The sequence below is a fragment of the Hoplias malabaricus genome, chromosome 3, assembly GCF_029633855.1.
Source record: "Hoplias malabaricus isolate fHopMal1 chromosome 3, fHopMal1.hap1, whole genome shotgun sequence".
In the NCBI taxonomy this organism is placed as follows: domain Eukaryota; kingdom Metazoa; phylum Chordata; class Actinopteri; order Characiformes; family Erythrinidae; genus Hoplias; species Hoplias malabaricus.
In genome coordinates, this window is record NC_089802.1 from 7,410,107 (window position 1) to 7,423,473 (window position 13,367).

General features: G+C 40.8%; 1 protein-coding gene across 3 annotated transcripts; it reads right to left on the minus strand.

The window, feature by feature from the left end:
• Window positions 1-27: 27 nt before the first annotated feature.
• hdlbpb (high density lipoprotein binding protein b) lies at window positions 28-13,146 on the minus strand. Of its 3 annotated transcripts, none has more exons than XM_066663878.1 (29): window positions 13,035-13,146; window positions 11,406-11,490; window positions 10,560-10,658; window positions 10,190-10,338; window positions 9,759-9,974; window positions 9,454-9,660; window positions 9,107-9,322; window positions 8,795-8,998; window positions 8,558-8,665; window positions 8,365-8,469; window positions 8,111-8,189; window positions 7,840-7,979; window positions 7,589-7,693; window positions 7,350-7,463; window positions 7,167-7,253; window positions 6,893-7,024; window positions 6,484-6,702; window positions 5,689-5,910; window positions 5,374-5,592; window positions 5,100-5,238; window positions 4,843-4,970; window positions 4,661-4,765; window positions 4,328-4,462; window positions 3,818-3,961; window positions 3,335-3,514; window positions 3,036-3,152; window positions 2,127-2,276; window positions 1,890-1,988; window positions 28-1,784 (listed from the first exon to the last, which is right to left on the minus strand). In XM_066663878.1, exons 3-28 carry the CDS (start codon window positions 10,633-10,635, stop codon window positions 1,896-1,898), a joined length of 3,789 nt encoding a protein of 1,262 aa, XP_066519975.1. In that variant the 5' UTR covers window positions 10,636-10,658; window positions 11,406-11,490; window positions 13,035-13,146; the 3' UTR covers window positions 28-1,784; window positions 1,890-1,895. The 3 variants fall into 3 exon arrangements, with proteins under 3 accessions (XP_066519975.1, XP_066519973.1, XP_066519974.1); XM_066663876.1 differs by having other exon boundaries at window positions 8,795-9,001; XM_066663877.1 differs by having other exon boundaries at window positions 8,795-9,001; window positions 10,560-10,661.
• Window positions 13,147-13,367: the final 221 nt, after the last annotated feature.

The window sequence follows — 13,367 nt, forward strand, 5'->3', positions numbered from 1 at the left end:
CAAAAACAACAAGACAATTCCATTTTACATTATTTTATTTGGAGTAGGAAAATCCTCTGTTATGACAAGTTATTGCAATGTTGCATATTAACTTAATCAATCTTCGTTCAAAATATCCTATAGTAATTACTGCTTAAGGCCGATAGTGATACCGTCTCCGGTTGTTCAAAGTCAGTTGTTCACCCATCCAAAGCACAATCACAAACGCACAGCACATTCACTCACCACACACAGAAGATTAAAAATCCACTATGACTCAGCTAGAACTGATGAGGAGAACCCCCTAAGAGCAGTGTGTGTAAAAGTCAAGTAACAGTAAAACACCAGCCACAGAAGACAGCGAATGGAGACAGATGACATTCTTCATCAACACACACTTCATTTTACGATAGTGCTTTTTCCATTTCTGTAAACCATTTAAGTCAACAATCTCCCTGCTTTACCATTCACTGAGGTTTACTTTTCAGCGCTGCACTTTAGCCAAGACTTTACAATTATGACTAGCTCTAAAGACTTATTTCAATAATCACAAATGGGATTAGCCTAAAATTAATAAACTAGCCCTCAAGCTATGAAGTCTACACTAGAGGCATCTATCTGAAATCATGACAAAGGTAAAGCAGAATGTTAAGTGGCACGAAGCATCTGCTCACCTATACCTCACATGTTCATGACTTAGGAGACAACTAGGAAAAGGTTGGTGTGGGGAATGGTTAAGAAACGCGGAATGCAACACAGGCATGCCTTGCATCATGAACTGACTGGTTTACTTCATAAAAATGTCTTTACAGCTTTGTGCTGTTTGCATGGTGACAGAGTTCGAATGGACGATCTAACGGGGTACTGTGGAAAAAATGGACGAACAAGGAAGTATCCAACTAGATTAGCGTTGGTAGAGCAGTAGAAACCATACATACACAAAATATCACCATTAAAATGAGCTGAAAACACATTTAAAAAGACCACACAGTTCTTATGGTTAAGTGAAAGACGCCTTTCACCCACCCTTACCCCTCGTTAAAAAGTCATCTGAAAGCACTGTGCCAACTGTAAATCACATTAAAAGGTCATGAATAAACATATATACACACACGTTTGCAAATAAATATGCAGATAAATAAATATGAAATATAAAAAGACCACAATCAGCGGATAAATATACATCACAATCTCCAAAAGAAAATAAGTGGAGTGCTACTTTGTTTCTGGTAAATCACATGCATTCTTTCCTTTACAGTAATGATCAACAGCTAAAAGCACCTGTTTTGGAGCTGTAAGGATGTGCTCAGCTGGCTCAGATGTCAGTAAAATTTAGTAAAAGCTATGGAGGACATTTTTTAAAAAGCTCTCACACAGTGAATTATGGGCTCTCTGACTTTTTGGTTTGATTCTTCTGCTTGCTCCTCATCCACCCAAAAGCATATCGGAGGTTTAACAGTACCAGTAAATATCACGTGACGTATTTCGGAGTTTGGAACCACTCTAAAGTCATCAAAAACATTTGAGCATATAAATGGTCAACAAATCCCAAAAATGTAAAATACATATAGAAATTTTCTACTGGACTTCCTTAAAAGTACTGTTGGTAAACAGACTGGTGGACGTGATGATCACCGTTCCTTTTGATTTTTCAGATTCATTTGAATGACACCTGAATAAAAAAAGAATGGAAGGTGCACATGAGTGCTGCTTAAGTGAGTTCAGACCTGTCCAAACTGCCCCTGGCATCTAAACAGAAGGGTTAAAAAGGGCATACGATCACTCCCGGGAGGACGCTACATCTCCTAAAGGGACAAAAAGGAAAGAGAGAAAGAGGAGAAAAATAGTGAGAATGTTCCATTATTTCACAGTATTTATGAATAAACTGTAATTCTGACATTTCCTCTCACTCTCTTTCAGAATTTCTTGGGTCCCCAAGCAGATGTCTGTTTTGGTGCAACTCCAGATCCGAAAGTAGGGAAATCCTCGGCACTGCTCATGTCAGGGGCCTGGAATTACAATAACAATTACATTACACACTAATGAGCAATACTGCAGCTAGCACACTGAAAGTTACAGCATGGGTAGTAATTTCTTATCTTTCATGTTAATCAGTTTACAGGCGGCAGGTATGAATCTAAGACCACCTTGCTGCCCGAGACATTCCAGGGTGCGTCTCGTACAACAAAGCCTTTAGCCGGACCTCTGCTTTCCTCGTCTCCTCCGCCCATTCCCACAACTCGAGACGGAGGCTTCATATAGGCAGCCAACGTCTCTGTCTCAGTCACAGTCAACATCTTAGTAACACACACACACAAAGAGAAAATAAAGGAAAACACTGTTTATAAACAGGCATGTTTATACAACAGTACACTTAGTTTGTATGCAAAGGGTTGAACACTTCTGGTTAAGATTCTCTCTCTCTCTCTCTGACTCACATACTCTCTCTCTCTTTGACTCACACACTCTCTCTCTCTCTCTGACTCACACACTCTCTCTCTCTCTCTGACTCACACACTCTCTCTCTCTCTCTCTGACTCACACACTCTCTCTCTCTCTCTGACTCACACACTCTCTCTCTCTCTCTGACTCACACACTCTCTCTCTCTCTCTGACTCACACACTCTCTCTCTCTCTCTCTGACTCACACACTCTCTCTCTCTCTGACTCACACACTCTCTCTCTCTCTCTGACTCACACACTCTCTCTCTCTCTCTGACTCACATACTCTCTCTCTCTTTGACTCACACACACTCTCTCTCTCTCTCTCTCTGACTCACACACTCTCTCTCTCTCTCTCTGACTCACACACTCTCTCTCTCTCTCTCTGACTCACACTCTCTCTCTCTGACTCACACACTCTCTCTCTCTCTCTCTCTGACTCACACACTCTCTCTCTGACTCTCTCTGACTCACACTCTCTGACTCTCTCTGACTCACTCACTCTCTCTGACTCACACTCTCCATCTTCAAGCAAGAAGCAAAAACTTTTCTATACAAGTGTCTGCTATTTTTGCCAAAGCAATACATTCAGGATATATATGTGAACTACTCACATATTCCTCCTCCAGGTTGAGGAGATGATCGATGGCTTTATCAGCATTTTCTGGTAGGCCAGTAACTGTGACTTTGTCTGGGTCTTCTGAGCCAGGCTGAGGAAACCTTATATCAACCTTGTATCAAAAAGCAAACAAGCCGATAAGAAGGGAAACAAATTCTATAATGCAAAATCCATTTTCCACTTCCACTTTGTAAACATTAGACATAAATAATATATTACAGCAAAAGTATGAGGACATTTAACCATCAGTTAACAACAGTCCAGAGTGCAGATACATGCGCAGCAAGCACTCACTTTGAACTCTTCCATGAGCTTGCGAACGGCTTTTCCGCGAGCTCCGATGATGCGTGCATGGACCCGGTGATCCAGCCGGACATCCTCACTCACCATCTCCTGCAATGCTGTTACCATTCGCTCTATAGCAATCTTTGCCTCCTCCGCATTTCGCTCATAGCCCCAGATTACTATTACATCCTACTCACAGAGAAAGAAAGAAAGAAAGAAAGAGCGAGAGAGAAAGAGAGAGAAAAAGAAAAATAAAGAAAGAGAAAGAAAGAGAGAGAAAAAGAAAGAGAAAGAAAGAGAGAGAGAAAAAGATAAAGAAAGAGAGAGAGAAAGAAAGAGAAAGAAAGAAAGAGAGAGAGAGAAAGAAAAAAAAAAGAAAGAGAGGGAGAGACCCATCATCTCAGCAACAACAACTGCTGGTCAAATTATTTCCAAAACAATGTCTTTTAAAAATATATAAATAAATAAATCCAGGACAGAAAGTAGACACACCTGTTGCTCATCGCCCTTGTCAGGGAACTGCACGTTGACATCATGTTCTTTACGAATCTGGGAGATGACAGCCCCTTTGCGGCCAATGATTTTGGGATGATACTTTGGGTCAACCGAGAGAGTCACCTTATAACTCCGCAAGGCCTGCATGTGCAAGTGACACTTTATTACGTTGAACTGATTTTTACAGTGTTAAGTTGTGGGTGTTACACTATGTTGGAGTTTCAGGCTAGGTTCTGTGCCATGCTCTATACCAAGGTCCTCAACTCTGGACCTTGGAGCCAGGTTCCAGGCCAGGATTTTAACATAGCTGTATGGTATATCACTACAGCTGCAAATACTACTGCACCTGACAGGCCAGGGTACAGTGCCATACCAGTCAGTCATTTTAAAATCCTGGCCTGGTGTCTGGACTAAATGTCTGGATGTGAAGACCTCGGTTCTATAGCATTATTGTAATGTGGTGTCTGTGAAGTGCCAGTGAAGTTATATAAAATGTGTGCTGTGTACCCGGTCTTCTTGCTCTGCCTGCAGCTCTTTCACTCTGTCCAGCAGGGCTTGTTTGGCTCTCTCCACACTGAGCTCCTGCCCTGTTACTTTAATGACATCTGACTGTTGGTCTGGCTGAGGAACCCAGATGTTCACCTGCACAACACAGTATTACCATAAATACTTAGTATTCAATCATTCAAAGTTCAGCTAGCAAGACTGTAAACTCTCCATGCTGTCACAACGGGAGAGATGGTTACTGCGAAGTGACAATCAATTTCCTTTACTGACTATAAATAGCACAAAACCAAGCCCATTTTATTTACATAATGTCTGTGTTTCAAATCTGTTTACCTCATAGTCCTCCATCATTTTTCTAATGCCACTTCCTTTCTGCCCTATGATGTACCGGTGCAGATCATACGGCACTTCTACATCAACTGTCACAGGAACCAAAGCCTGAAAAGGAGTTCATTTTGGTTATCAAATATTTAAACTCTCAGACGTATAATTCACTACTGCAGTCAGTGACATACTTGTAAGGCTGCTCGTGCCAGTTCACACTTCTCTGCACGTCCAGTCACAGTGATTATGTCACACTTGCGAGGCACAGAATTTGCCTCTGGGCTGGTGCTACCATTCTCCACAGGACAATTTTCCTGAACTTTGCACAAAAAACAAAGAGTACAGGACAAATCATTACAGCCCAAAGGCTTAATAGGTTAAAACACAGGTTAAACCTGTTTAATAGTGATAAAGAAAGGCGTAGTGATGAAAATGTTGAGACCCTGACCTGCAGACTCTTCTCTCTCTGGGAATTTGATTTGAACCTCATGCTCTCGAGTTATCTGTTGGATCCTGCAGCCTTTAGGTCCCATCACAGCTCTGTGGAAGCGCTGAGGAACCACCACTTCCACACACACCTGAGACTCCTGTGCAAAGCACAAACCATCCATTGTTATACAGTGTACTTGATACTCTGTAATGTTTTGCAGTTTTCTGAGAGTCAAAAGATTTCAGGCTGTCATGTCATATTTTAATGTGGTCCTAGCTAACCTGATGCTTACCAAATCCTGAATTATCTCCTGAATGCGTCTCTTAGCAGCATCTACACACTCTCTGGCTCCTTTGAGAGTGATGGAGTCACTGTGCGTGCCCGTACGAGGGAAACTAACGGCAACACCACCATACTCCTCAGCCAGCTCTCTTAGGACCTGTCCTCGTCGACAAACAAAGTGACGGTGATGTCGTGGGTCTACAACCATACTGTCCTCAATCACGTCTTCCTGTGGGAACAGAAAGACAGAGACTTGTACTTTTAAAAATCATCACTCATTCTACTATAATCATTCTAATAGCACAGCAATGTTATGCTGCTATACCAAGTTTTTGATGAGATTCTCCAGCTCTTTCTGCGCAAGCCGCACAGCTTCCTCTCGGCCCACGATGGTGATGCGCTCCTGATCTGATTCATCGGGTGAGGGAAAGATGATTCGTGCTCCGGTCCGGTCTCGTACACGCCGAATGTTTGCTCCCCCTCGGCCTATCAGAAACTTGTGGTACTCTGATTTGGCCTGAAGTTCTACCGAGAAATTGTTGATTTGCTGGAAAAAATATATCATATACGTTACATTACATACTGAATCTACATAGAATATAATGTTCTTAGTTTGACGATTCTAAACTACCATAGTTCCACACTGAATCTCAGTAAACCGCATGAAGATCTGGGGTTTTGTTTACATGCGCTTCTGAAATAACTCCACATTTTTAGTGCTTTTGTTCAAATGTTATAAATGGCAACTTCCTTTATGGCTATCTTGAGGAAACCAATTTTTATATTTATAGCTGTTTTTAATCACCAAAGTGCCTTGGGTGTGTAATATTATTAATCTGGCAGAATACAGCAGACACCAGCAAAGTGGAGTGCTATAGTTCACCTTAAATAAAAAGCGGCATAGCTGTATGAGGGCAACTGTTGCTATTACTGGACGTAAACATTTTCTCCCTACTTTCCTGTGCTAAGTATATGTGGATTTAGAATTCACATGATAAATAATGCAAATTAGTTACTGAACAAATGAATACATTCTGATGAATCCAACTATTCCTATTTATACATATTTAATAAAAATGCTTTTAACATTAGAAAACCTATTTAGGCCCTCTCTGTGTACCTTCTCCTCAGCAAGCTGGAGTAGTTGTCTCCTGGCTCTCTCCACCTCTCCTGCAGAGCCTCGAATGGTGACCTTGTCTACCCCTGAGCCTTCAGCTGGAAAATGGATGTGTACGCCCCCACACTCCTCCATCACTGAACGCACAAGGCAGCCCTTTGACCCGATCAGAGAGTTATGTAGTTTAGCTGGAATAGTTACCTCTGCTTCCTTTAGGTTTGCCTGGAGAAAGCAGAGAAGCACAATGTGGGCAGGAAGAAAAAGAGAGAGAAGGCGCCAGACACATGGATAGGAAGATGAAATATGAGGTGTTTTAGACACACCCAAAGTGACTCTGAAACATGCTTTCAGTCTATTTGATTCCTTATGGAATTTCTCTATTCGTCCCTCTTGTTCCCTCTCTCCTTCTCACCAGGTCTCTCTGGATTGTGAGGATCCGGTCTCGCGCTGCCTCACAGTTGCTCTTCTTGCCAGTGATTACAATCATCTCTGAGTCACTGTTCTCTGTGGGGAGATCAATCTTTGTGTTGGTCTCTTCACGAATCTACAAGGAAATACAGGCCATTAGATTTCGGCCATTAATGTCAGCACTATTTATTTAGTACATGTCATGAATTAATGTTGTTTAAAGGATTTATATGAAATACCCGAACCAGCTGAAACAGATTTTTGTTCATATTGTTCACCTTTTTGATGTTGGAGCCTCCTTTCCCAATAATATTTTTGTGGAACTGCTTAAAAATGGGCACAGATATTGAAAAGCTGCTCTCAACCTGGTCAAAAAAAAATACAGAGCAAAACACTAATCTCATTTTTGGCTTACGATCATGTTTGGCATAATAAAGAAAAAAGAGAAGAGAACATAATACCAGGTCAACCAGAAGTTTCTGTAGAAACTTTGCACATTTCTCCACCTCATTCTTGGGCCCACGGAGCTGTACAATATCACTCTTCTGAGACTGGTCTGGAAAGTTTATAATAACCTGTAGCCAAATCCAAATGGATAAAAAGTATTCACAAACCTTAAGACAAAAAAGTATTTCTCTTTTTTGTGACTGGAATGATATGATACAACAGCAAGGGGGCTGACAGATTAAAAGACACATACCTCTGGAAATTTGTCTCGCACTTCTTTGATCTTTTCTCCTTTCTGGCCGATGATGGTGCGGTGAAACTTCTGCTCTATGATCAGGTCTTTGGTGCGCTCATTTTCCTGAAGGTGTACAAAGCCTCAGTGTACTTACAACATACAAAGAACTGAAAATTATTTAAGACTAAAACGTGTAAGTCAAGCCCAATATGAAGCAGAACTTGAGAAATACAGCATGCCACAGATTCAAGACTTTCTAGGTGCCTCACCATACGTTGGGCCATGTCCATCAGCTCCCTGCGTGCCAGCTGCACTCCCTGAGGGTCACCCTCAATACGAACCAGCCCACACCGGTCTGAGTCCTGAGGAATCCGCACTGACACTTTGTACTGTTCCTTGATGCGGTTTACTGCCAAATGAAGTGTACGCTGTTACTTAATTATCATATGTTTGGCTTCCTAATAAGAAACATTTTGATTCAAATGCTCAAATTAAAGAATAGGCCTGAGAATCTGTATTCCTGTTCAAAACAATACTCACTGTTAGCCCCATTCTTTCCAATGAGGTGCCTATGAAAACGCTGGTCAATATTGATTTCAGTATAATCCATCCTTGCCATCTGAACAAAGCAAAATACACAATTCAGAAGCATTTCAGTTGGCCAAAATCCCCATTCTAAAATGGTCATATTTTTATGAAAAAATCTCTATTGTTTTGGTGATGTCTAGATCTACATATCTACTGCATAAAATGTTACATATAAAAATATAAAACACATAAATTGCTTCTCTTACCAGGTCTTTAATAATCTCCTGTATCTGTGTCTGAGCTTGTTCCACTTCCTCTGTTGGACCTTCGAGACTGATCCGCTCCTCTCCATCTGTAAATTCTATGTGCACCTGCAATATAAAACAGTGATGAATAATCCATTTCTCCATCAACAAATAAATATATTTCACAAAAATATGCTGAACACTTGTTCCCTACCCTGGGGAGCTGCTGTGTGATACGGCTTATGTTTTGTCCTTTCTTGCCAATGATGAATCGATGCAGCCAGGCTGGTGCAGTCACTTCCACCACCATCACACTTTTAGCCTACAGGGCGCACAGATACACCAAACACATTTAAGCCATATGTATTTATGAGCAGGATGACCAAACTGACAAAAGAAAAGAAAAACATCCTTTATATATTTATTCAAACATGAATCACATCCTTCTGACCTTAGCATACACCTGGGTAAGGGCAGGACCCAATTTGTCTGGCTCTCCTCTGAGGATAATGGTTTCTGAGTCTGAATCCAATGGTGGCATTTCCACTGACACTCCAGTGCTCTCCATGATCTCTTGCAGCGTGTTGCCTTTTGGCCCCACTATGTACTTATGCTGTGACTTCTTCACTTCTACTGATATAGTGGTTGTTTTTCGCTTCTAGAAAAAAGATTGTGTGCATAAATATTTGCATTTGAGTGCTGATCGTCAATTATCTGTTTCTCGCAGGTCAATCATAATGTATTTGACCTTCCACGATCTCACCTTTTCTTCATAAATGGCACGGATGCGGGCAATCGCCATTGCGACTGCTTCTTTCTCTCCAGTGATGACAATCTCATCCTTCGGCAGGCTGGGTGGTGGGATGCTGATACGAGCACCTGTTTCTTGGCTCAGCTCTTGGACCACCCGGTTGTAGGCACCAGCTATGAATGGATGAAAGGCTTTCTCCAGAGACAGACGTTCCACTGCACGCTTGTCCTGAAAAAAAGTGTTAAAAAGTAGAGAAGTTACTCAGAGTAGCATACAGCTTTCAAATTGAGGAGAAAAGGAAACTTATAATGATGATAATTTAGAATTCTGTCTATGTTGAGGCTGTGGTACATGTGAACCTGCTCTGCAGATATGAGAAGGATCTCATGCCGGGCTTTCTCTATGCCTTCTTTGGTGCCTGTAATCCGTATGTTTGCGCTGGGGTCTTCAGGACGAGGAATAGCAATTTTGGTTGCCGTTTTCAGTTCTAGCTCTTGCAGTTTTTCCCCATTCTTTCCAATTACAAAGCGATGGTGCTCCTTTGGAATAGTGACTGTTGCAGAGGCCTAAGAGAAGGAGTGTCAAACCAAATGTTGATAAACAAAATAAGAAATCTGGAATAAGTCAACACTGCATGTAAGATAAAAGAGTAACACATCATCACCTGAGTCTGGAGTCGAGCCACAATCTCCTTCCGTGCTTTCATGACTGAATCTAGTTTTCCAGTCACCATGATGGAAAGGCCTTGGTCTTTAGCAAGAGAGAGCTCAATATGAGCTCCAGTCTTCTGCATGATGTCTAGGCATACCTTCGCTTCCTCACCTTCACCAAATTGACTGTTGTCCTTGTACCGTCGCTCCTCCAATGGAACATGGAAAACCTACATATACAAAAAGGTTCAAAGCCCAAAAATGGTTCCCCCAATAACCAGTGCAACCTGATGGATGCTAAATGTGATAATATATTAGATTCAAATTTAACTGTTTTGCAAGAAGTGGAAGTGGAAATTCTTGTTGGCTCAGTTGCCCAAACAGTGGGCATACAAATAGAATGACCCAGTAACAACACCAGAAGAAAAATGCTATTGTTAAATACCTGTGTGATGACAGAGGCTTTGATGGGTCTAATTTTACTCCATGCGCCTGCTGGTTCTCCTGATCCCTCCCCTGGAGCACCTTTGTCGGGCAGTGGAGGAAAAGCCTCCAGGTAGGTGGGAATGTAAGCTTCATCCTCAGGAACATCACCTGACAGCAACAGAAAGAGAAGACACACTTAAAAACCTGGACATCATAAATAATGTCATATCATGACCCACACTTTGTTGCTGCTCTCAAAAAAGTTCAGTATTTTATATCAAGAATAGTTTAAAATTATGATTAGTTTTCAGGGAGTATACTTATTTAGACCCTATATGTAAAAGATTTTGTTTAAAACACATGCCTGTGTCCACCATCGATTTTGGTACCTGTGATCTCAGTGTCCTTCAGCCCACTACGGTGCTCAGCAAAACTCTCCTGAGTCAACACAGCCACCGAGCTCATGTTACAAGTGTTGATCCGCTTTTCTGCTGAGAGAAAAGTAGAGATGCAGACAGTTAAGAATACTATATTACTCAGTGCTGATTTTGGCATGCAGGTTTGACTCACACAGCCCCTCCATACATCTTCGCGTGTCCTAGTCCTTCATTTAATACTTTATATGTTGCATATCTGCTTGTGTTGGTAAGCGCCTGTGCGTTGCAGTGTAATTAGGTTTGTGTTGTTCTACTCTATATTCTCTATGGTCTCTGCAGAGAAGCGGGGACCCCATACACACCAGCATCTCCCTGAGACCTCACACTAGTGAGAGCTCTTCAATACTCCAGTTAAACACCAAAAACGTTCAAAGCCTTGAGTGCAAGGGTTTACTGTGGAAAATAACAGCATTATATGCACCTTATGCAATTACAAATAGGCACAATTCCAAAAGAAAACTGGCAATTCCCCAATCACTTTGAAATGAAAGGAAATACAAATAATATCTCTACCAAATGATGGTTTTCAAAAACCTTTCAACATGCCTATTGCCTTGCTTTTGCCACTGCCAAATTATAGTCTAGCTTGAATGAACATAGAGCATTCAATTCATTTTTAATGTTATTATTATAAATATTCTAATTGCCTGTGATTGAATTCTGTATTTGACCATAGAATGAAACAAAGCACTGTACAGCTATAAACTGAAATCCTATATCCACAAGTGTTATATCTATAGTTTACAAGAGATAAGTTCTTATACCACGAAACATCTCCTCTTGAAATCATACACATACCTGCAATGGGTCGAAAACCAGAGGGTCCGTCCTGAAGGGGTGCTACTGTAAGCTCTTCAGAGTAAGTCGTCGTTTTTAGTCCTTACTTTTAGAGAAAATAAGATACACACAGATATCAACCAGACAGCTTTAGCTTAACATGGGCAATGTGTCAAATGCATGAGTCTAGCCCTTAAAACACTGTGCAAAAAACACCCTCTAATAGCATTGCCCCTGAGGCAGGCCAGAAAGAGGGTGGAGACACAGGAGTCTGTCCAGTGGGAGACTGGTGCTAAGGATAGCTTCTGCTTTACACACTGGGAACAAAGTGTCTAATTGTTGTGTATATGTCTCTGCAAAAGCAGTGAATGAAACCTATGGTGGGTGCAAAAAAAGGATGCAAAATATCACTTTTCACCATGCAATTAAAAAAAAATCTGAAATATCTGTTGTAAATTTGTGCTGTTACACACTGAAGAGTTATAAACTTGAGTGAAGTTTGGATAAACAGAAAAAAGATCAGGAGTGGAACTCTATGTCTATTATATCTATATTTATGTCTTTATGTCTGTACTTTAGAGTTCTTTAGAACACAGTCAATGGCCCTTCTTAAGTCAAAAGGAATTTTTAATACCCCCACACCCACCATTACGGCACTAACAGCCTTTTTTGTTCTGGGATATATTTACATTAGAGAAGCTGAAGTAAAATAAGTGGGAATTTGGTCATTTCCCAAAAACAGCATAACTCATCAAGTTTCAATAAATGTAGTTCTTTTTAACCATGCCACTAGTTCTCTTTTTCTGTTCATACTTTTTTCAAATCTGCAAAATTGCCTGTCCAGACAGTTGAGCCCTGCTGGTAAACGCTAAGTTATATGGAGTATCTTGATCCAGACTGATTTTTAATTAGGAGCAATACAGGGCAACCAATCAGAGCAAGGATCATTTGCATACAAGACTTAAAGGTAAAGTAATATTTAAAGCCTGTTTAATTTTAAACTATAAAAAGTTTAAAGTATAGAAATTTTCAAGACAAAAAAAAATCAAATATGACTGATTTTGCTTTACGATATAAGACAAAAGCCATAAAGGAACCACAAGGGAAAAGATAAAACACAAGACAGATGTGGGTTATTGGCTCCAAGTGCGGCACAGGTGCACAGTGTCTGTGTGAATACTCTGGTAAATATGGGGTAAATATAAACACAAACACATTATACATACATATATATATATAAAACCGCTGTCTGGAAAACAGACAGGGAGCAAGTGATCTCACTTATTAACAGATATTAGGCAGAACCGCAAAATACTAGATATACAGCTACAGCGCTGAGGCCGCACAGTTAGCAACTAAAACCGATTTATATGTGTGGGTTGTATGCGTTCTTTAAAGAAATGCACTCCTAACAACTTCGATAACCGCTCATCTTCTGAAACCGACCGTGGATGAAAAGACAGAATAACACTATATTAAACCTTCCTCAGGTATTGAACTAGCGACTGAGCTAACATGTAAACAGCTAGCCAAGCATCATAGCTAACGTTATACCGCTACGAATAATTAACTGTCTGCTTAAACGTGCTGTTCCTCAGGTAAATAAATGCTCTGGCATGAAATGAATAGAGCACAAAATCTGTGGCCGACCTTTCAGACGAAAAATACACACAAAGCCCGGAGCTTAAGGGGACAGCTCCCAGTGTAAACACACTGATGCTGAAGATCCGCTAGAAGGAACCGACTCACTGAATCATGAAACACATGAATCTGTGATTGAATAAAACAAGAGTTCACCGGTTATATCATTTACTACATTAATGCTTGAGGTCGAGGTCATAATTTATGAAACGCCTTAATAAATAATCATGCCCAGATCATGTTGTTCACACACCTTAAGTGTGTTATGAAGTGATGTCACCGCCAGGGTATTTTCACCATACATATTTAAAGAAAATGTACATAGCAGTGTACACACGTCAT